This window comes from Notolepis coatsorum (genome assembly GCF_963971535.1).
Source record: "Notolepis coatsorum genome assembly, chromosome: 18".
Classification (NCBI taxonomy): Eukaryota; Metazoa; Chordata; class Actinopteri; order Aulopiformes; family Paralepididae; genus Notolepis; species Notolepis coatsorum.
Genome location: NC_140182.1, coordinates 38,796,383 through 38,819,216, shown reverse-complemented (window position 1 = coordinate 38,819,216; position 22,834 = coordinate 38,796,383). Strand labels below are relative to the sequence as shown.

Genomic DNA, 22,834 nt, shown 5'->3' with positions numbered 1-22,834 from the left:
TTTGAGGTTAGAGTCCGGGGGTATATAAGTAGCAATTTTATAGTTCTTCAGAAGTCTCATTGCACACTTGAGTAAATGTGGTGCGTTGGTGGAGTAAAATATACTTTGAGGAGTCAGGCACACTGTCTTCACTCACGCAGTAAAGTCTTTATTAGGGGCGGTACGGTGGTTAACGTCACCTCACAGCTAGAAGGTCCTGGGTTCGATTCCCGCTTGGGGACCAGGTTGCCGTGTTACCAGTTACCCAGGTGGGGTATCTCCCGGGCCTTTATGTGTGAAGTTTGCATGTTCTCCCTGTGCTCACAAGAGTTTCCCCTCCCGATAAGATAAACCCAATGGAAAAACATGCACAACAGATCGCTAACGCTGTCTGTCGCGTCCCTGATGAAGACAGACAGGAGCACTTGGATTGGTCCTGGCTACCCTTGGGGGGAAGGACGACGGGATGGGAAGAGAACATTTCATCAGCGACTCAGTGCATGTGTGTGTGTGTGTTCCTGTGGGTCGCCCCTTGCATGTGTGTGTTAAATCTGCATAACAAATAAAGACTTCTTCTCTCTTCTTCTTCTTCACTCACACATGCACACCGACGACAGCGGCAACCACGCAAGGTGCCAACCTGCTCATCAGAAGTGGTTAGGGGGTCTTGCTCAAGGACACTTCGACATGCAGCCGGGAGGAGAGACGGAATCAAACCGGGAACCTTCACATTACCAGACGACCGCTCTACCTCCTGAGCCACGTTGTGTATAATTAACTACTTTATATTCTCAGTTCTGAAACAGAAGATGTATCCCTGTACACACATCGTTCCCCTGGGTGCAGTGATCACACTCACTGTCTATCCAGCAGCTCCAGACTTTGTACCCAATGACAAAGAGAGTTGTTCATGTTAACTAATGCAGGTTTCAGATACATGCGATTGGGCTAGAGAGCAGTAGTTCCTGTGGAATGTAGTCTCCTCCCCACCGTATGTATATATTCTCTCCCCACCGTATGTATATTTCTCTCCCAACCACCCACCCCCTCCTAATGTACAGTCCCCTCCCCATCATATGTATATACTCTGTCATGATCTATGGGTAACAGTACTGTATATTTGAATATCGTATATGTCACAAATGTAACAGTACTAAATATGTCATGTAAATATGTCATGTATGTCCCTATGCCATAAATGTCATGTATGTTGTGTATGTCATAAATGTCACTATGAATTGAAAATGGGGAACCCTGATGTAAACAAGACAAACGTCTTTCTCTGGTCTGCATCCCCTTAACAATTGTGTGTATTGAGCCGTACTGTATTGTACCCATTCTGCAATCTGTTAAATAAAGTTATCATTCATTCATTCATTCATTCATTCATTCATGTAGTGGAGTAAATGTACTTTCAGACATTTCAAGTACAAGTGACACAAAATCTAGATAAGCCTACAGTGTGTGAGGAGAAGTACAGCCTTCTTCCGTGATTCAGTGAGTGAGTTCAGTGATTAGTGGACGAGCTCAGTGATTACTGTACCCATTCTGCAATCTGTTTATAAAGTTTTCAATCAATCAATTCAGTGAGTGAGTTCAGTGATTAGTGGACAAGCTCAGTGGTTCTCAAACGTTGTCATGTCAAGGACCCAGACTGATAGGATATTTATTGTAACATATGTTATAGGCCATACAGACCCTCATCTGCACCTTTGTCTACACCGTTTAAAAAAATTAATTATTTCTGTGTTTTAACTATTACCCTACCCATACCTGTACCTCCCCTCCCCCATATGCTGCTATGATGCTTGAATTTCCCCAAGGGGATCAATAAAGGAATATCTCATCTTATCTAAGCCTCGTCTCAGGGACCCTCATCTGAGAAGATGCTTGTTGTTGTTGTTGTTGTTGTTGTTGTTGTTGTTGTTGTTAACCCTTTAATCGCCAATGACGTGTTTAGACGTCATTCCTCGCCATGCGTAATCTGCCAATGACGTCGTACAGCGTCTTTGAGATCAATATTTCAAAAATCTGTCATGGCAATCATATTTCACCCACGGAGACTTGACGGGTGCTGTAGAGCTCCTCTCAACTCTCCAACGGTGCAAGACCGCCATCTGGTGGCCGATCGGCAAGGTGCCAAAACCGGAAGTGAGCGGCCGGAAGTGGTGCTCACCCATACACTGGATAGCGATCCGTTGCCAATAACTCGATAAACAACATGATTTGGACGTATATAGTATTATACAACCTGGAACTGGACCAACTAGATCGACATCCCATAATAGTGAACTTTCTGCTCCACGCTGATCGCCCAACGCTACGAGGAAGCTGCGGTGAGTTTCAGCATGTTTGATTATTATTATACATACAAACTGCTCCGATCAACATATCACCCATACTACATAAATGATTTAACGTCGGCCACGGACTTATAAACCCCCCCCCTCCCTCCGGTCACCAGCAGATGATGAGGCATGACCTTTAGGACCTTGTACAATTGAAATTTTTAATCTGACGTCAATCGGTATCAAACTACATTTGATGATCTAATATATGTATTTATGTCTATAACTCACGTTCTATGGAATGCTGCAGAAAACGATAAAAACATATTTATACTTTAGACCATATTTTAGTATGAAATGAATGTGTGAATGAAAAAGTAGAACGTTGCTACATCCTAAACGATAGATACTTGATGTTGAATGGGCCATAGTAATGTCAATTTAGCAATACAATTTAAAAAGTTATAGCCCTGCAAAGAAGGGGAACATCTCCATAGACTTACAGTGGTGGCAGAGAGTGGATTAAGATCAGAATAATCTCTGGCAGATAAAGGGTTAAATACGACTTAGTACAGAATTCTACAACTAGTATCCATACTGTAAGTTGGGAGACAGCCATAGAAACATTGTACTAAAGTCTATTAAACTGAATATTAGTGATATTTAGCTACTTCTCATTTAGCTGGGACCCCCTGGACCCCACTTTGAGAACAGGTAGACTAGCTTACCTGTGGTTCCTGAAGTGTAAATATACACGGCAGGACTCAGCAACGTTATCTTTGACCTTAACCCACTCGGCAAAGGCTCAGAAGAGGCTTGGTCGAGTTTGTCTTTGAGGCTCTCAATGTCCGAGGTGGTGCACTGGTCAGCCAGGAGGAAAACAGACACTTCCTGCTCCAACAGACTTGGCAAGATCTCTTCAACAGCGTCCTTTAACTCTGGCAAATTAAGCAATAAATAATCTGTTAATCATTTTTTATTTGTCAATTAAATAGTAAAAATATGGGTAACACTTTATAATACAGCCACGTTGTACTGAATTTATGGTGTACCTTCATACAATCCATACTTTATAATATATTTTAGATTTTAATAAAATATGCTGTGCATAGAAGTTAAATACTTTTTTACCAAGTGGTTGTGTTTTCTATTCCTAAAGATGTCGTGACGTGATCCGACAGATGATCTGTCAGATAAAACATTTGTGAGTGTAAAATGTACCTACATTTAAGTACCAGTAGGAACCAGTAAATATTTGATATGTATGGTTTATACAAGAAAGTTACACAGTGAGTTCCGGGTAATTACACTGTACAACGAGGGCTGTATTCTAAGATGTTACCAAAATATGTATCGTGTACTGTACAGAGCCTGTTTTTGGCATAGGCAGGCAGTGGCAAAAGCTAAGGGCGCCAACAAATGGGGAGGGGAAAAAAAGTTTATCATTTAAATAATTTGACTAATACTACTAGTTAACCATTATTTATAAATATGAAATAACCCCACAACAACCATGCGTAATTCCATAGTATAGCCTAATAAGTAAGGTCATTGTCGCAAAATAATTGACCGACAGAGTTTAAAATACAGAGGCGCCTCGCCGAGGTGTTTTAAACGTCAGTGAAGGTCAATTATTTTGCGACAATGATCGAGTATAGCTATACATTATCCCGCTTATTACATGGCTAACTTACTAACAATATACCTAATTCATTTTACATCGACAAGACGAGATCAAATGCAGTTCTGTTCTGTCGCTCCCGCTGTCATCGTCACACACACTCCGCTGTCAGTGCAGCCAGCAGGTGTGTCTGATTGGCTGCACTGATGCAGTGTGTCAGTGGGCTTGATTGCGAACAGCGGTCATTATTGTTCGGCAGAGGTCCGTTATCGAGTAATAACGGACCTCTGACGAGCGCTATTGACCAATCACAAGCCTGTTTGCGGACGACTCAGCCCTGCTGGTCTCTGACAAGAACAAGTTGCAGGTTGAAAAAACCCTCAGCTCGGAACTAGGCAAAATCTGCATATGGCTCGCTGATAACAAACTATCATTACACATGGGCAAAACAGAGTCCATTCTCTTCGGTTCAAATAACAAACTCAGCAAGACCGACGGCTTCTCAGTTACAGTGGGTGACAATATTGTCACAAGGAAAGACGAAATTACCTGGGTTCCATCCTAGAGGCAAATCTTTCCTGTGACAAAATGGCATCCAATGTAATAAAAAAAGTCAACCAACAAACTAGATTCTTGTACCGGATCTCCTCTCTGGTAAACAAGAATACCCTGAAGACTCTGGCAGGAGCACTCATTCAAGGGTACTATGACTATGCATGCACCTCATGGTACCAATGCACCTCAAAGGCGCTTAAAACAAGATTACAAACATCACAAAACAAACTGGTCAGACTACTACTTGACCTGAACCCCAGAACCCACCTCACCCCTGCCCACTTTGACAACCTAGGATGGCTTAGAGTAGACGACAGAGTACAGCAACTTGCAATGGGCCTGGTCTACAAGATACACTATACGACCGGGGTGCCCATGTACATGTCAAAATACTTCCCAAAAGTCAGTGAATACCACAACCACTACACCAGAGGAAGCTCAAACAAGGGACTAAACACGTTTCGCAATTATGCCACAACAATGTGGAACGCCCTACCCAAAGCTGTAAAGGAATGTGAATCCCTGCCCACATTCAAAACCGCTCTTAAAGAGCACCTACGGGAGGCTGCAATTCGAAACTGGCCACCGTAAATGCCCAAAACCCCCACCACCTCCTAATAGACAGTCTCCTCCCCACCGCATGTATATATTCCCGCCCCGCCGTATGTATATTTCTCTCCCACCCACCCACCCCCTCCTAATGTACAGTCCCCTCCCCATCATATACTCTGTCAGGATCTAGGGGTAACAGTACTGTATATTTGAATACCGTTTATGTCACAAATGTATCAGTACTAAATACCTATATGTCCCTATGCCATAAATGTCATGTATGTTGTGTATGTCATAAATGTCTATATGAATTGAAAATGGGGGACCCTGATGGAAACAAGACAAACGTCTTTCTCAGGTCTGCATCCCCTTAACAATTGTATGTATTGAGTGATTGATTGATTGAAAAGTTTATTAACAGATTGCAGAATGGGTACAGTACAGTACAACTCAATACATACAATTGTTAAGGGGATGCAGACCAGAGAAAGACTTTCGACTTGTTTACATCAGGGTCCCCCACTGTATTGTACCCATTCTGCAATCTGTTAAATAAAGTTTTCATTCATTCATTCAAGCATTTCGGCGAATGTGAAAACGCCATGTAATAACCCCCCTCCAGCCAGGCAAATCCTCCATAAAATTAAACCCTGCCTAGGGCAGCCAATTGGTAAAAAAAAATTGCACTACAGCCATATGACTGCGGTCAAGTGAGCCGTCTTTTGCTTTTGCGTGGTCAAGTGAGCCGCTCTTGTTTTTCGAGTGCGCGATTAGTTCCAGGTTTACGGTAATGCATTCAAACAACCCTGGGAGGCTGTTGTAATGAACCGACGTGACTTTTGAACACAGTCTCGCAAGTAGATCTTACAGAAATACTTAATATGACATTGAATGCGCATCGAATCAATAGGACGTTTAGTCTAATCAATAGGACGTTTCGTATGTGCAGTATTATTGAACATCGAATCAATAGGACGCGCAGTATATTCGACCACTAAACAAAAGCTACAGACAATTCCACAGAGGAACACTTCCGGTGAGGATTTCAAAGTAAAGGATGGCATGTGGTTCATTTCTATTATTTCATAAGTAGTTTATTACACTGCCATGTTTGTACTTAATACTTCTCAAGACTACTTGCACAAATAATATTAACTACTTTTACTGTGTACTTTGAGTAATTTGAGTTTCAAAGTCCTTTTTATAGAACAATGAGTATTTTCGACTAACTTTGATGTGGGATAAAAAAAAAAGATTTTCCCATAAGCACTTTATGAAACTGCCATGGTTGTACTTAGTACCCCTTAGACTACCTGTACAAATTATATGAAATATTTTTACTGTGTACTTTTTGAGTAATTTCAGTTTCAAAGTCCCCAGAATCAGCATTTTCGACTAACTTTGATGTGGGATAAAAAAAGATTTTCCCATAAGCACCTTATGAAACTGCCATGGTTGTACTTAGTACCTCTTAGACTACCTGTACAAATTATATGAAATATTTTTACTGTGTACTTTTTGAGTAATTTGAGTTTCAAAGTCCCCAGAATCAGCATTTTCGACTAACTTTGATGTGGGATAAAAAAAGATTTTCCCATAAGCACCTTATGAAACTGCCATGGTTGTACTTAGTACCTCTTAGACTACCTGTACAAATTATATGAAATATTTTTACTGTGTACTTTTTGAGTAATTTCAGTTTCAAAGTCCCCAGAATCAGCATTTTCGACTAACTTTGATGTGGGATAAAAAAAGATTTTCCCATAAGCACCTTATGAAACTGCCATGGTTGTACTTAGTACCTCTTAGACTACGTGTACAAATTATATGAAATATTTTTACTGTGTACTTTTTGAGTAATTTGAGTTTCAAAGTCCCCAGAATCAGCATTTTCGACTAACTTTGATGTGGGATAAAAAAAGATTTTCCCATAAGCACCTTATGAAACTGCCATGGTTGTACTTAGTACCTCTTAGACTACGTGTACAAATTATATGAAATATTTTTACTGTGTACTTTTTGAGTAATTTGAGTTTCAAAGTCCCCAGAATCAGCATTTTCGACTAACTTTGATGTGGGATAAAAAAAGATTTTCCCATAAGCACCTTATGAAACTGCCATGGTTGTACTTAGTACCTCTTAGACTACCTGTACAAATTATATGAAATATTTTTACTGTGTACTTTTTGAGTAATTTGAGTTTCAAAGTCCTCAGAATCAGCATTTTCGACTAACTTTGATGTTGGATAAAAACAATTCTTCCCATAAGCACTTTATGAAACTGCCATGGTTGTACTTAGTACCTCTTAGACTACCTGTACAAATTATATGAAATATTTTTACTGTGTACTTTTTGAGTAATTTCAGTTTCAAAGTCCCCAGAATCAGCATTTTCGACTAACTTTGATGTGGGATAAAAAAAGATTTTCCCATAAGCACCTTATGAAACTGCCATGGTTGTACTTAGTACCTCTTAGACTACGTGTACAAATTATATGAAATATTTTTACTGTGTACTTTTTGAGTAATTTGAGTTTCAAAGTCCCCAGAATCAGCATTTTCTACTAACTTTGATGTGGGATAAAAAAAGATTTTCCCATAAGCACCTTATGAAACTGCCATGGTTGTACTTAGTACCTCTTAGACTACCTGTACAAATTATATGAAATATTTTTACTGTGTACTTTTTGAGTAATTTCAGTTTCAAAGTCCCCAGAATCAGCATTTTCGACTAACTTTGATGTGGGATAAAAAAAGATTTTCCCATAAGCACCTTATGAAACTGCCATGGTTGTACTTAGTACCTCTTAGACTACCTGTACAAATTATATGAAATATTTTTACTGTGTACTTTTTGAGTAATTTCAGTTTCAAAGTCCCCAGAATCAGCATTTTCGACTAACTTTGATGTGGGATAAAAAAAGATTTTCCCATAAGCACCTTATGAAACTGCCATGGTTGTACTTAGTACCTCTTAGACTACGTGTACAAATTATATGAAATATTTTTACTGTGTACTTTTTGAGTAATTTGAGTTTCAAAGTCCCCAGAATCAGCATTTTCGACTAACTTTGATGTGGGATAAAAAAAGATTTTCCCATAAGCACCTTATGAAACTGCCATGGTTGTACTTAGTACCTCTTAGACTACCTGTACAAATTATATGAAATATTTTTACTGTGTACTTTTTGAGTAATTTGAGTTTCAAAGTCCTCAGAATCAGCATTTTCGACTAACTTTGATGTTGGATAAAAACAATTCTTCCCATAAGCACTTTATGAAACTGCCATGGTTGTACTTAGTACCTCTTAGACTACCTGTACAAATTATATGAAATATTTTTACTGTGTACTTTTTGAGTAATTTCAGTTTCAAAGTCCCCAGAATCAGCATTTTCGACTAACTTTGATGTGGGATAAAAAAAGATTTTCCCATAAGCACCTTATGAAACTGCCATGGTTGTACTTAGTACCTCTTAGACTACGTGTACAAATTATATGAAATATTTTTACTGTGTACTTTTTGAGTAATTTGAGTTTCAAAGTCCCCAGAATCAGCATTTTCTACTAACTTTGATGTGGGATAAAAAAAGATTTTCCCATAAGCACCTTATGAAACTGCCATGGTTGTACTTAGTACCTCTTAGACTACCTGTACAAATTATATGAAATATTTTTACTGTGTACTTTTTGAGTAATTTCAGTTTCAAAGTCCCCAGAATCAGCATTTTCGACTAACTTTGATGTGGGATAAAAAAAGATTTTCCCATAAGCACCTTATGAAACTGCCATGGTTGTACTTAGTACCTCTTAGACTACCTGTATATGAAATATTTTTACTGTGTACTTTTTGAGTAATTTGAGTTTCAAAGTCCCCAGAATCAGCATTTTCGACTAACTTTGATGTGGGATAAAAAAAGATTTTCCCATAAGCACCTTATGAAACTGCCATGGTTGTACTTAGTACCTCTTAGACTACCTGTACAAATTATATGAAATATTTTTACTGTGTACTTTTTGAGTAATTTCAGTTTCAAAGTCCCCAGAATCAGCATTTTCGACTAACTTTGATGTGGGATAAAAAAAGATTTTCCCATAAGCACCTTATGAAACTGCCATGGTTGTACTTAGTACCTCTTAGACTACGTGTACAAATTATATGAAATATTTTTACTGTGTACTTTTTGAGTAATTTGAGTTTCAAAGTCCCCAGAATCAGCATTTTCGACTAACTTTGATGTGGGATAAAAAAAGATTTTCCCATAAGCACCTTATGAAACTGCCATGGTTGTACTTAGTACCTCTTAGACTACGTGTACAAATTATATGAAATATTTTTACTGTGTACTTTTTGAGTAATTTGAGTTTCAAAGTCCCCAGAATCAGCATTTTCGACTAACTTTGATGTGGGATAAAAAAAGATTTTCCCATAAGCACCTTATGAAACTGCCATGGTTGTACTTAGTACCTCTTAGACTACCTGTACAAATTATATGAAATATTTTTACTGTGTACTTTTTGAGTAATTTCAGTTTCAAAGTCCCCAGAATCAGCATTTTCGACTAACTTTGATGTGGGATAAAAAAAGATTTTCCCATAAGCACCTTATGAAACTGCCATGGTTGTACTTAGTACCTCTTAGACTACGTGTACAAATTATATGAAATATTTTTACTGTGTACTTCTTGAGTAATTTGAGTTTCAAAGTCCCCAGAATCAGCATTTTCGACTAACTTTGATGTGGGATAAAAAAAGATTTTCCCATAAGCACCTTATGAAACTGCCATGGTTGTACTTAGTACCTCTTAGACTACCTGTACAAATTATATGAAATATTTTTACTGTGTACTTTTTGAGTAATTTGAGTTTCAAAGTCCTCAGAATCAGCATTTTCGACTAACTTTGATGTTGGATAAAAACAATTCTTCCCATAAGCACTTTATGAAACTGCCATGGTTGTACTTAGTACCTCTTAGACTACCTGTACAAATTATATGAAATATTTTTACTGTGTACTTTTTGAGTAATTTGAGTTTCAAAGTCCTCAGAATCAGCATTTTCGACTAACTTTGATGTTGGATAAAAACAATTCTTCCCATAAGCACTTTATGAAACTGCCATGGTTGTACTTAGTACCTCTTAGACTACCTGTACAAATTATATGAAATATTTTTACTGTGTACTTTTTGAGTAATTTCAGTTTCAAAGTCCCCAGAATCAGCATTTTCGACTAACTTTGATGTGGGATAAAAAAAGATTTTCCCATAAGCACCTTATGAAACTGCCATGGTTGTACTTAGTACCTCTTAGACTACCTGTACAAATTATATGAAATATTTTTACTGTGTACTTTTTGAGTAATTTCAGTTTCAAAGTCCCCAGAATCAGCATTTTCGACTAACTTTGATGTGGGATAAAAAAAGATTTTCCCATAAGCACCTTATGAAACTGCCATGGTTGTACTTAGTACCTCTTAGACTACCTGTACAAATTATATGAAATATTTTTACTGTGTACTTTTTGAGTAATTTGAGTTTCAAAGTCCCCAGAATCAGCATTTTCGACTAACTTTGATGTGGGATAAAAAAAGATTTTCCCATAAGCACCTTATGAAACTGCCATGGTTGTACTTAGTACCTCTTAGACTACTTGTACAAATTATATGAAATATTTTTACTGTGTACTTTTTGAGTAATTTCAGTTTTAAAGTCCCCAGAATCAGCATTTTCGACTAACTTTGATGATTTCAGCGGGACAGAACAGCAGAACTACTACTGTTACAGCAATTGTTTTGGTATTGATCACTGTTGCGTTATATCATTTATATGTCTGCTACTTTAATATTTACATTATATTACTTTATACTGATGACATATTCTTTTACATTAGCCATATCACGGCAGTTGTTAAACACTCAAGCATAATTGTATTAATCAGCCCACATTACAGTTATATGTTGACAACACTTTATATTCAATATATATAATAGCATTTCAGGGGAGTGGCAGAGAGACAGCATTAGTCAGTTTTTCTGTGGACTGTCCCATAACCTAGGATAAGTTACAAAAAATATTAATGCATAGACTAACATTACATACTGTAACATTTACAGTATGTATGCATTCATATTTTTCTTGTGCTTCTATGGTCATAAATACACACCTTTTTTTGTGATCAAATTTTTTTTATTTTCCATTTTTCAAACATGAAACATCACAACTCACAACACAATAATAACAATAATACCTAAAAGACATCCAAAAACATAAACTAACCCAACAATGATTAGACAATAAATTAGACAGATTATACATTTGCATACATATCCAGTTCAAATACGCTGTCACAAAGTATAAGGAAAATAAAACATTTACTATAAAAAAATAAAATAAAAAAGGGCTTCCTGAGCCCCCTCCATCCCCAGGCCCGGCAGCCGCGAACCCCAAACCCGGAGGACCCGGAGTCCGGCGCCCACGCGGGCCAAAGCATCACACCACTTTAATGCCTCGACCCGCAGAGACCCCCAACCACGGCCCCCGGCAGTCAGAGCCCACGGCCACCAGACCCACAGCCAAAGGGGGCCCCAAAAATATACATAATTAAAATTACAAGAAAATGTATGCAGACGACATTTTGTTATACGTATCTAACCCACAGGAGTCCCTTCCTCCAATTATGGAATTGTTTAATTATTTTGGCTCTCTTTCAGGTTTTCAAATTAATTGGGATAAAAGTGAATTAATGCCAGTACAATTAAATAAGGATAGCTCCTCATTGAACTCTGTCCCTTTTAAGATTACCAAAGATAGATTTACTTACCTAGGAGTGACCGTTACTAAAAAACCTGAACTTTTACTTGAAGAGAATTGGAAATTAAAAATAAAACTGTTGAAACAGAATATAGATTTTCGGAAGACTGTCACTGGTTGGGAGAGTAAACGCTATTAAAATGGTGGTTCTTCCGAGATTTACATACATCTTTCAGTCAATTCCAGTATTCATACCACAGTGGTATTTCAAAAAGTTAGACTCGATTATAATCCCCTTTATTTGGCAGAATAAAACTGCACGTATTAGCAAAAAACATTTATGTAAAACAAAAAATGAGGGTGGCTTTGGTCTTCCAGACTTCAGATGTTACTACTGGTCTGCACATTTAAACAATATGGCTTTCTGGAGAAGTGCTAACCTTACGGAGGGCATGGAGGAGGTTACTCCTGCATGGCTCTCAATGGAGCAAGCAGCTTGTCAGGGAACCTCTCTCCTAGCCCTTTTGAATAGCCGTCAAGATAAACAAATCACTATATGAAGGGAATTTTATAGTACATAGCTCCTTGAAGGTATAGAAACAGATTAAAACATACTTGAAAGCTCCAAATATGTATACAGACACTCCAATCGGTAATAACCATGCCTTTAAGCCATCCACTATGGATCAAGGGTTTGCACAGTGGAAGGTGAAGGGTATAGGGTGCTTGAAGGACTTGTACCAAGGGGGCCAGTTTCTATCATTCGAGCAACTAAGGGACAAACATGATTTACTGTCAACAAATTTTTTCCGCTATCTACAGATACGGAACTTCGTAAGGACTCATGTAGATACATGGTCAGACATTCCTCAGCAACTAAGTACAACCATGGCAGTTTCATAAGGTGCTTATGGGAAAATCTTTTTTTATCCCACATCAAAGTTAGTCGAAAATGCTGATTCTGGGGACTTTGAAACTCAAATTACTCAAAAAGTACACAGTAAAAATATTTCATATAATTTGTACACGTAGTCTAAGAGGTACTAAGTACAACCATGGCAGTTTCATAAGGTGCTTATGGGAAAATCTTTTTTTATCCCACATCAAAGTTAGTCGAAAATGCTGATTCTGGGGACTTTAAAACTGAAATTACTCAAAAAGTACACAGTAAAAATATTTCATATAATTTGTACAAGTAGTCTAAGAGGTACTAAGTACAACCATGGCAGTTTCATAAGGTGCTTATGGGAAAATCTTTTTTTATCCCACATCAAAGTTAGTCGAAAATGCTGATTCTGGGGACTTTGAAACTGAAATTACTCAAAAAGTACACAGTAAAAATATTTCATATAATTTGTACAGGTAGTCTAAGAGGTACTAAGTACAACCATGGCAGTTTCATAAGGTGCTTATGGGAAAATCTTTTTTTATCCCACATCAAAGTTAGTCGAAAATGCTGATTCTGGGGACTTTGAAACTCAAATTACTCAAAGTACACAGTAAAAATATTTCATATAATTTGTACACGTAGTCTAAGAGGTACTAAGTACAACCATGGCAGTTTCATAAGGTGCTTATGGGAAAATCTTTTTTTATCCCACATCAAAGTTAGTCGAAAATGCTGATTCTGGGGACTTTGAAACTGAAATTACTCAAAAAGTACACAGTAAAAATATTTCATATAATTTGTACAGGTAGTCTAAGAGGTACTAAGTACAACCATGGCAGTTTCATAAAGTGCTTATGGGAAGAATTGTTTTTATCCAACATCAAAGTTAGTCGAAAATGCTGATTCTGAGGACTTTAAAACTCAAATTACTCAAAAAGTACACAGTAAAAATATTTCATATAATTTGTACAAGTAGTCTAAGAGGTACTAAGTACAACCATGGAAGTTTCATAAAGTGCTTATGGGAAAATCTTTTTTTATACCACATCAAAGTTAGTCGAAAATGCTGATTCTGAGGACTTTGAAACTCAAATTACTCAAAAAGTACACAGTAAAAATATTTCATATAATTTGTACAAGTAGTCTAAGAGGTACTAAGTACAACCATGGCAGTTTCATAAAGTGCTTATGGGAAAATCTTTTTTTATCCCACATCAAAGTTAGTCGAAAATACTCATTGTTCTATAAAAAGGACTTTGAAACTCAAATTACTCAAAGTACACAGTAAAAGTAGTTAATATTATTTGTGCAAGTAGTCTTGAGAAGTATTAAGTACAAACATGGCAGTGTAATAAACTACTTATGAAATAATAGAAATGAACCACATGCCATCCTTTACTTTGAAATCCTCACCGGAAGTGTTCCTCTGTGGAATTGTCTGTAGCTTTAGTTTAGTGATCGAATATACTGCGCGTCCTATTGATTCGATGTTCAATAATACTGCACATACGAAACGTCCTATTGATTAGACTAAACGTCCTATTGATTCGATGCGCATTCAATGTCATATTAAGTATTTCTGTAAGATCTACTTGTGAGACTGTGTTCAAAAGTCACGTCGGTTCATTACAACAGCGTCCCAGGCTTGTTTTAATGCATTACCGTAAACCTGGAACTAATCGCGCACTCGAAAAACAAGAGCGGCTCACTTGACCACGCAAAAGCAAAAGACGGCTCACTTGACCGCAGTCCCGTATGGTATATACCAAAATTTTGCATTTAATTTTTTTTTTGCATTTTGTATATTGTAGGCCCTATAGTGGTTGGACGGACTCTATATTTATTTTTACTATATGAATGAACCAAGCATTTCACTGTACTTTATATATGTGACAAATAAAACAAAACTTGAAACATTACCTTCGGCAGCGATCAGTATTCGTGCTCCACTGCAGGAAAGGCAATGAAGTAACGACTTAGACCTCATGTTGTAGTTCAGAAAGGCTGCAGAACAACCTATTTTAACCAAACCCAACCAGAGCCAGATATAAAACGGCTCGTTTCCCAGGAACAGCGCGACCGTGTCCCCCTGCGCCACCAGGCCGCTCTGCAGCAGAACCCTCGCCACCCTGCTGCTCTGCTCGTCGGTCTCCCGGTACGAGTGCGTCTCGTCGTTGAAGCGGATGAACGGCTTGTGCGGCTGCGTCTTCACAGAGTCTAGGAAGCGGTCTAGAATAGTGTAATTATTCTTCCTAAATGTCATTAGACGGTGTCCCACTTTAAATATCCTGACCATGTACTGTACATCTTTCAGAAAGTAAGGATAGCGGCGGGTTAGAAACGCGAGCAGGAACGCTGCGCTCAGGCCTACAATCCAACCCAACATGTCCATCTATCCCGCAGGTCGTGGAAAATAATGTCACACAGGTGAAAGCTGTGGTCAATTGTTAAGTATTATAATGGTTATATTGTTCTTGTGCAATTAAGAAGTGGGCGTGGCGGTACTTCAGCAATAGGGCGAGTGTTTAACATACAACTAAGTAACTAAATGGCGAGGGGTTGTAAAATTTAATCAATAGTCAGATTTAATCAACTTTGCTGTTCAAAAGTGAGCTCTCACTAGTTTAGGTACAGGTCTCATTAGTGGTTCATGTATCTTTCAACTGTCTCCTTATACCTAACACCTTTGATAGATATAAATGTAAACACGATTTTAGAATGAGCTACAACGTCAATGGCATCGATTTGTTTCAAATGAACACTCCCTACATTTCTATACCTCTTCCAAAACATTTTCATTCCAAAGAAACAATTAGCTTTAATTGATAGAATCCTCTCCAAATGTATGTGGAACAATAAGCAGCCAAGCATTAGTAGGGCTTTTTGGAGACACACAGGATGGAGGGAGGAATGCCTACACCTAACCTTCTGCATTATTATTGGGCAAGTAATGTCTAAAATATATTCTGGGTTAAATGTCACTTTGATGACATTGTACCAGACTGGGTTGCAGTCTGATAATCTTCCTATTTCCTATTCACTATTACTGGCAGCGGCACGGTGGTGTAGTGGTTAACACTGTCGCCTCACAGCAAGAAGGTCCAGGGTTCGATTCCCGCTTGGGGACCAGAGGTTTCCATGATGCCAGGTACCCAGGTGGGGTATCTCCCAGGCCTTTCTGTGTGGAGTTTGCATGTTCTCCCCGTGCTCGCAAGGGTTCCCCCCTCCCCCGATAAGAGAAACCCAATGGAAAAACATGCACAACAACAGATTGCTAACGCTGTGGCGTCCTTGACGAAGACGGACAGGAGCACTTGGATTGGTCCCCGGGGCGCGGCTCATGTTGACGCCCTATCTGCTCCCGGCTGCCCATGGGGGGGAAGGACGGCGGGATGGGTTAGGCGCAGAGACTCAATCGCATCGGCGACAGACAATGCATGTGTGTGTATCCCGGTGTGTGTGTGCCGCTCCAATTGCATGTCCAGTTCGCTGCATGCCGAATAAAGACCCCCTAAAGAGGTCCTGCATTATTATACCGTACCGGTAGTCTACCTAATGTCCTGTACAGTTCTGGTAGACTACCTAATGTACTGTACAGTACCAGTCTACCTAATGTACTGTACATGTATACTACCTAATGTACTGTACAGTACAGGTAGACTACCTAATGTAGTGTACAGTACCAGTCTACCTAATGTACTGTACAGTACAGGTAGACTACCTAATGTACTGTACCGGTAGACTACATAATGTAATGTCCTGTACCGGTAGTCCACCTAATGTACTACCGGTAGTCCACCTAATGTACAGTACCGGTAGTCCACCTAATGTACTGTACAGTACCGGTAGTTACCTAATGTACCATATGGCAGCCCTCATGAGGTCATCACAAAGAAAAAGCACAACATATTAAACATTAATATAGTTGTTAAAATACTCTTAACTACGGAAGTCCTAAGAGGCTGTACATTCATACATTTTATTTGCTGTTTTCCTGTGATAACGAGTTAATTTAATGAGTTTTCTCGTAGGGCTGGGCGATATAACGATAACGATAAATATCGCGATATATTTTAATAATCGATATCGAAATTTAAAAAAAATCGTTTTTTTTTTTTTTTTTTTATGTGACCTGCAACAGGGCAGTTTTAAAACCAGAGACAGTGGACAGACTTGTCTTTCTTGCCTGCAACTTAAAGTAATGGCTTTGCTTGTCCAAATGACAATACTGACCAAATTGAGATTTATTTTTCTCTTGTCCATTTATTTTGTTTGCTTTCTAATTTTAAATACAGTTTGAAACCTTCTGTACACAGTAGGCTATGTGTGCTAGCAGAACTAGACTCCAGTCACGAGTCACGGTGCACATGTGCGGTGGTTTGTCCACCAAAAAAGATCGAAAATAAACTAGCAGAGCCAGAACTGTTCAACTCCCCTGGAGCCACAGCCAGCAGAGAAGCCGGTTTACTTTCGCTTTTAAACCAGCTGCAGCCCGAGAACTGGAGTGTGAGGGGATGTAACACTAAAGATGGCGGCAATGACAAAGAATTGCTGCAAAATAAACATACATCTGTTTAAAAAATAAATAAATAAAATTATACTTATAACAATTCGATAATTATCGATATCGAGAAATATGATAACATTATCATATCGTTATCGCAATATGATTTTTTTCCATATCGCCCAGCCCTTCTCGTGATAACGCGATAATTTTCTCGAGATCTCGAGAAAACGAAACGATAGTCTATATATTAAATCACTGCAGGAAACATCATTCAGTGTCGCAATGTCAGAGGAGCAGGTAGCCCCGTTCGTGACTATGATGCACTCGGTGCATCACAGTCACGAAAGGGGCTAAGCAGGAGAATATTGATCACTGCGTCACATATCTCTTCAATCAAGGCCTGACACAGGCTGAAATAGCTTTATGCCTTGCTGTTACAGATAATATATATACACATTAATGTGCCTCAAAGTGCAATCAAAGTGAGCTCTCAAAGAGCACCTGGCTACGGGAGGCTGCAACGCGAAACTGGCCCCTGTATGTCCAAACCCCTCCCACCCCCTCCTAATGTACAGTTTCCTCCCCATCGTATGTATATTTTCTGTTAGGATCTCTGTTTAACAGTACTGTATATTTGCATATCTTGTATGTCGCAAATGTAACAGTACTGTGTATACCTGTATGTCATGTACCCCCCTGAAATAAATTAATCCGATTTAATTTGTTTTCTCGTGATAACGCGATAATTATCTCGTTATCACGGGAAAACGAAGTCAGTTTTCTCGTGATAACGAGATAATTATCGCGTTATCACGAGAAAACGGAGTAAATAAAATGTATGAATGTACGGCCGCTTAGGGCTTTTGTACTTAACATAATAGTTAAAGTGTTGGAATAAATTGAAAACATGTTATGTTATTTAAATGTATTTACGACATACGACACAAACTGGCCTCTAGATCAGCGCTGTGAGCTGGTGTTTATCTGTCGGATCATGTCACGACATCTTCAGGAATAGAAAACACAACCACTTGGTAAAAAAGTATTTATTAACTTCTATGCACAGCATATTTCATTAAATAATCTAAAATACAAAAACAATGACCAAATAATTTAGAGCAGCAAAACAAAATCGTGTCAAACATCTCCAGAATGTGTTGATGGCATCTCACACATAAACACACAACTTGAGAGAAATGTAAGGTTCCCAAATTTAGACAGAAAATTGTGCAAATCATGTGAAATCTCTTAGGGTGGAGGATTATAACTTTGGTAACAGTCCTTATCGAACCTCCCAAAATAGGAGTGTTGTTTATTGGCCTCCAAGATCTAGTGTGCTATGTGCTGCCTTTCAAATCCAAATGACTGAGATGCCTGAAGGGACCAGGACTTCCTTCTCAGAAGATGGATATGGCTCCTGTACTTCATTCACACTAACGGATATACTACTCATCAAAACACATTTCAATGTAAACATTCACTGCAAGGCAAGCACACTACAGAGGTTATTATAATGGTTCCACCCTGTGTAAACGCGATGCATTGTAATTGCAATATAAGGCACCAGTGGCTCTCATACAGACAGTATTACCCAGTGAGCGTCAATATTTCACCTCAGACTCATAGTTCCTCCCATCATTTTGGTTCAAAGAAAGGACTGCCAAAGCCACTGTCCACTGACTGCGGGCACTGCTTCAGCGTGGAGAACAGAGTCTTAGAACGTGCTACGTGCCGTTTCCCTGCCTCAGAGCCGGCTGGCCCCCCGCGTGCGCTCGTCTTGGTGCCGGGGGGGTGACTCAAAGCTTTGGCGTGAGGTAGAATTTTGTGAATCTCTTCGTAGACTGTCATGTCGGAGTCGTCCGGCGTGAGACTTCCAAACTCTCCCGACCTGTCAGAAGACGCAGTGCACCGAGAAACCGCTCTCGCGGGCTCCACTTTCCTGCCAGAGTGGGGGAGTGAACCATTACTGACCAGGCTCCAGTCACTCTCTCCCTGGTCTTTGACAGGAGGCTCCTGGATGAGGAGGTGATGGTTGAGGTGACCAGAGTCCACCTCCTGCAGACACACCTCCCTGCTCTTCTTCCTGAGCTGACCAGAGTGCACCTCCTGCAGACACACCTCCTGCAGACACACCTCCCTGCTCTTCTTCCTGAGATGATCAGAGTCGTGGCGAGTGGCTTTACTCAAAGGCTTAGTCCTCACTGCAGCGAGGGCAGATAGATCGGTGCGAATCTCGTCTCTGAGGGTCCACTCCTCAGGCCTGGTCTCTGAGACTTGCAGTGCTGTGGACAGGTTCTTCTTGAAGCCTGCACTTCTACCTGGGCTGTTATCGGTGGCAAATGCAGCCTTCAACAAAGCTGTCAACACATGACACCGTTACATATCAGGGAATTCAAATCAGACGTTTTCCATGTCGTGCTATTTCTGCGTACGAGACTCACTCGGTAAGCCTTGGTCCTTTCCAGGTTTCCTTTTGATAGGAGTCTCCAACACTTTGGCCATAGCCACCAGCTTGCTAGCAGCGTTCATTATTTTCTTCTCTGCACTAAAGGAAAAGAGGATGAAACAGGTAAGCAAATTAAGGAACATGTCATTAAATTTGTCTTCCCCCATGTAGGACATCATTGGGTCCTCCTGGTCTACCCCCCAGTGAAATGCTGCACAGTAGGGCTGCACGATTTGGTGAAAGAGGGAGGAACACTTCATCGTGGTGGGCTTCAGAGCCATTGTCACAGAAGAACCCCTTTACTCAAAGAGCGGCACATCAGAGCCAGACTGAGGTTTTCCCGTGAACATTTGAAAGGTAAAGATGAGTTTTGGAAGTCACAGTTAAACATGGTGGTAGAGCATCATGCTGTGGGGCTGTTTTTCAGCCTCAGGCACAGGGAGCCTTTTCGGGTGCATGGCATCATGAAAAAAGAAAATTATGTTGACATTTTGAGGTATAATATGAAGAAGTCTAGGCTTAGGTCGTCGCTGGGTCTTCCAACAAGACAATGACCCAAAGCATAGATCAAAATTGGTCCAACAGTTCCTAAAAGGACACCAAAACTAAGGTCCTGGAGTGGCCTGCACAGAGCCCAGATCTTAATCCTATTGAGAATCTGTCTGTGGCGGGTGCTCAAAGTGAATGTCCATGCTCGGAAACCACGCAATTTGGACCAGCTGGAACAATTTGCAATGGAAGAATGGGCCAAAATCCCTCAAGAGACTTGTGCCAACCTAGTAAAGAACTACTCTAAGAGGTTGTATTCAGCTGTGGCTCAGAAAGGGTACACTATTGACCATTAATGGCCAGGGGGCTAATTCTTTTTTGACGTTTGTTTTAATTCCTAATAAAATATCCTAATCAAACTTAGTGGACATTTTGTCTTTATTATTTTGGAAACAAATACACTATAAACACTTGTTGTTAATGGTAATTTCCATGGAGAAATCAAGGGTTTTGTTTGATTTCACAAGGGGGGCTAATCATTTTGGCCTCAACAGTATACAGCTCGTTAACGGCTCAGGTTTGGATATTTAATGAGAGAAGTTGTCGGCTTTCACTCGCACACACGTTTATGTAAATAAATCTCAAATGTTTTCTGGTTATATAATTGCAATTTGATTAATCGTGCAGCACTAGTGCACAGCTTCTGGTTCAATTAGCTACTAGAAAATAGTATACTAGAGCAAGAATATGCACTTAACTCTTTCAGTGCCACGCCTGGTTTTCCGTTTTACCGCTTGAATGCCACCATCGGCGCCAATGTTAACGTTAATATATCGCCTAATCTATGTTTTAAATTATGGCTATGTGTCTAATCTGCCCATCGCATTATCAAAGACTATTTTCCAGTCAGTGCTGTGAAGGCAGATTGTTTTTTTATCGCGTCGTTTCCGTTTCAGAGCAGTTAGAAAAGCCCCCGTTTTGATATAAAAAACAGCTCATTCTGGAGCATTCTATGAAAATCGTCTTTTAGTGGAATATTCCACAACGTTGATATTCGTCAGCCTTTTTATGAATCGTTTTCAAATAAACGCTAGATGATCAATATTATACGTGCATGCAAGCACATTACGGCCGCGCACTGATAATCGCTCCGTTGATTTCCTCACAGACTTTTACAGTGAAACCGAAAGAAGACATTTCACAAAACAGCTTATAACTTCATCAAACTTACTCCGATTATCCTACCACTGATAACATAGAGTCCTTACCTGACATCAGATGGTATCCAACTGTTATATTCCAATTCCTGATCACCATTCGAAAAAATCGATACGTGTATGGATCCAACGCGACACTGATCTCCATGATCCGCGGGGATCTGAGGCTCCAGAATTAACTGTGGTAACCCCGGCTGGATCAGTGAACTGGAAAATGTGGAGTACCGGATTTTTTTCCCCATTCATTTTCATTGAGTCCATTCCAAAATCACTTATGTCATCTGGGAGACGACAGGGGGCGCTTTTTTCCACAGTGATCACCGGCGCAGCTCGGCTATACTCGGGTAGGCTCGGGTGATGCAATAATTTTTCAGATCGCAAAAAAAAAATAATAATAATAATTCCGAGAAATCTCGTGAGTGGCACGCAACCACCTATAAAAAAAGCCCAGAGAAATCTCGTGAGTGGCACTGAAAGAGTTAATACATTAGCTAAGGTCTAACGCATGGTAACATCACAGTCTTTGATGAGGTTAGCTACAGTAGCATTAGCTGTAACATTTGATAGCTTAGCTCTAGCGTCTAATCACTAATGTTAGTGTTGATGACGCTATTGAACGGCAAAAGTGGATGTTGTGTTAGAGACACTTTGCACTCTGGTGGAGACCAGGATGGCTGAATGACATCACACCCTAGGGAGGACATCTTCAACACCACTTTCCCTTCTAGCTGCTCACCCTGCAGTCTGTCCTCCGTCCTCCAGCAGCTCCTGCAGGCAGGTCAGGTAGTAGCAGCGCATCCTCCTGGCCGTGTCCTGCCTCTCCCTCTGCACCTCCACACGGATCATCTCCGCCGCGCGCTCCTTACTCTCCTGGAGGTAGCGCAGCATGTCTCCTGCCACACAGCAACAGATGCAAACCAAGCTCTCATATGCAGTGGACATGAAGGTGTTCTATACCAGAGACGGATCAGACATCTTTCAGGATGGGAGCTTCCAACATGCCTCTGTGCGCCAAAAAGTAAATTTATCTTGGTATCAGATAGGGGTATTGGAAAAGATGGGTAAACAAAATCTATCCACGCCATGACAGTTGTGGGGTTTTACATTTCTTTTGATCTGAACCCTTTGAAGTCACATGCAACATTACCAACCTTTGATCTTCTCCACAGCCATCAAGTACTGATGCTTCATCTCCTCCAGGCCAGACTGAAGACTTCGCTGGTGATCAGTGCTCCTGTGAGGGAGAGGAACGCGTTTATTAACGTCAGTCACAGTTCAGTTTGTGTGATAAGGTCACCTGATCAAGGCAAAGAGAAAGATCAATACTGTTTTACTATACCGTCATCCACGATATATATATACATATTTTAGATATGTTAGATAAATATACAAAAGAAATATAATATATATATATACATACACAAACTGTAATTTTTTTTTTTTATCTACTTTTTCTCACCATTTTTCTATTTTTCTCCCATCCCAATTTCGTATGATCCAATTCTACCCTCCCCTGTCTCGAACGTTGTTAGACCATGCCTCC

General features: G+C 39.7%; 2 protein-coding genes across 2 annotated transcripts in view; both read right to left on the bottom strand.

Annotated features, from left to right (window-relative positions):
• Positions 1-14,895, bottom strand: part of slc27a2b (solute carrier family 27 member 2b) — a gene marked incomplete at both ends in the record, with an annotated part of 34,258 nt that extends 19,363 nt beyond the window's left edge. The window contains 2 exons of the mRNA XM_084335161.1: positions 2,996-3,205; positions 14,553-14,895. Coding sequence (XP_084191287.1) covers positions 2,996-3,205; positions 14,553-14,895 — 553 coding nt within the window. The remainder of the gene's footprint in view (positions 1-2,995; positions 3,206-14,552) is intronic.
• A 3,275-nt stretch (positions 14,896-18,170) lies between these two features.
• Positions 18,171-22,834, bottom strand: part of cep152 (centrosomal protein 152) — a 50,685-nt gene continuing 46,021 nt past the window's right edge. The window contains exons 25-28 of the mRNA XM_084334985.1: positions 22,443-22,525; positions 22,028-22,184; positions 19,581-19,684; positions 18,171-19,496 (exon numbers count right to left, since the gene is read on the bottom strand). Of these exons, the coding sequence (XP_084191111.1) occupies positions 18,775-19,496; positions 19,581-19,684; positions 22,028-22,184; positions 22,443-22,525 (1,066 nt within the window). The 3' untranslated portion in view covers positions 18,171-18,774. The remainder of the gene's footprint in view (positions 19,497-19,580; positions 19,685-22,027; positions 22,185-22,442; positions 22,526-22,834) is intronic.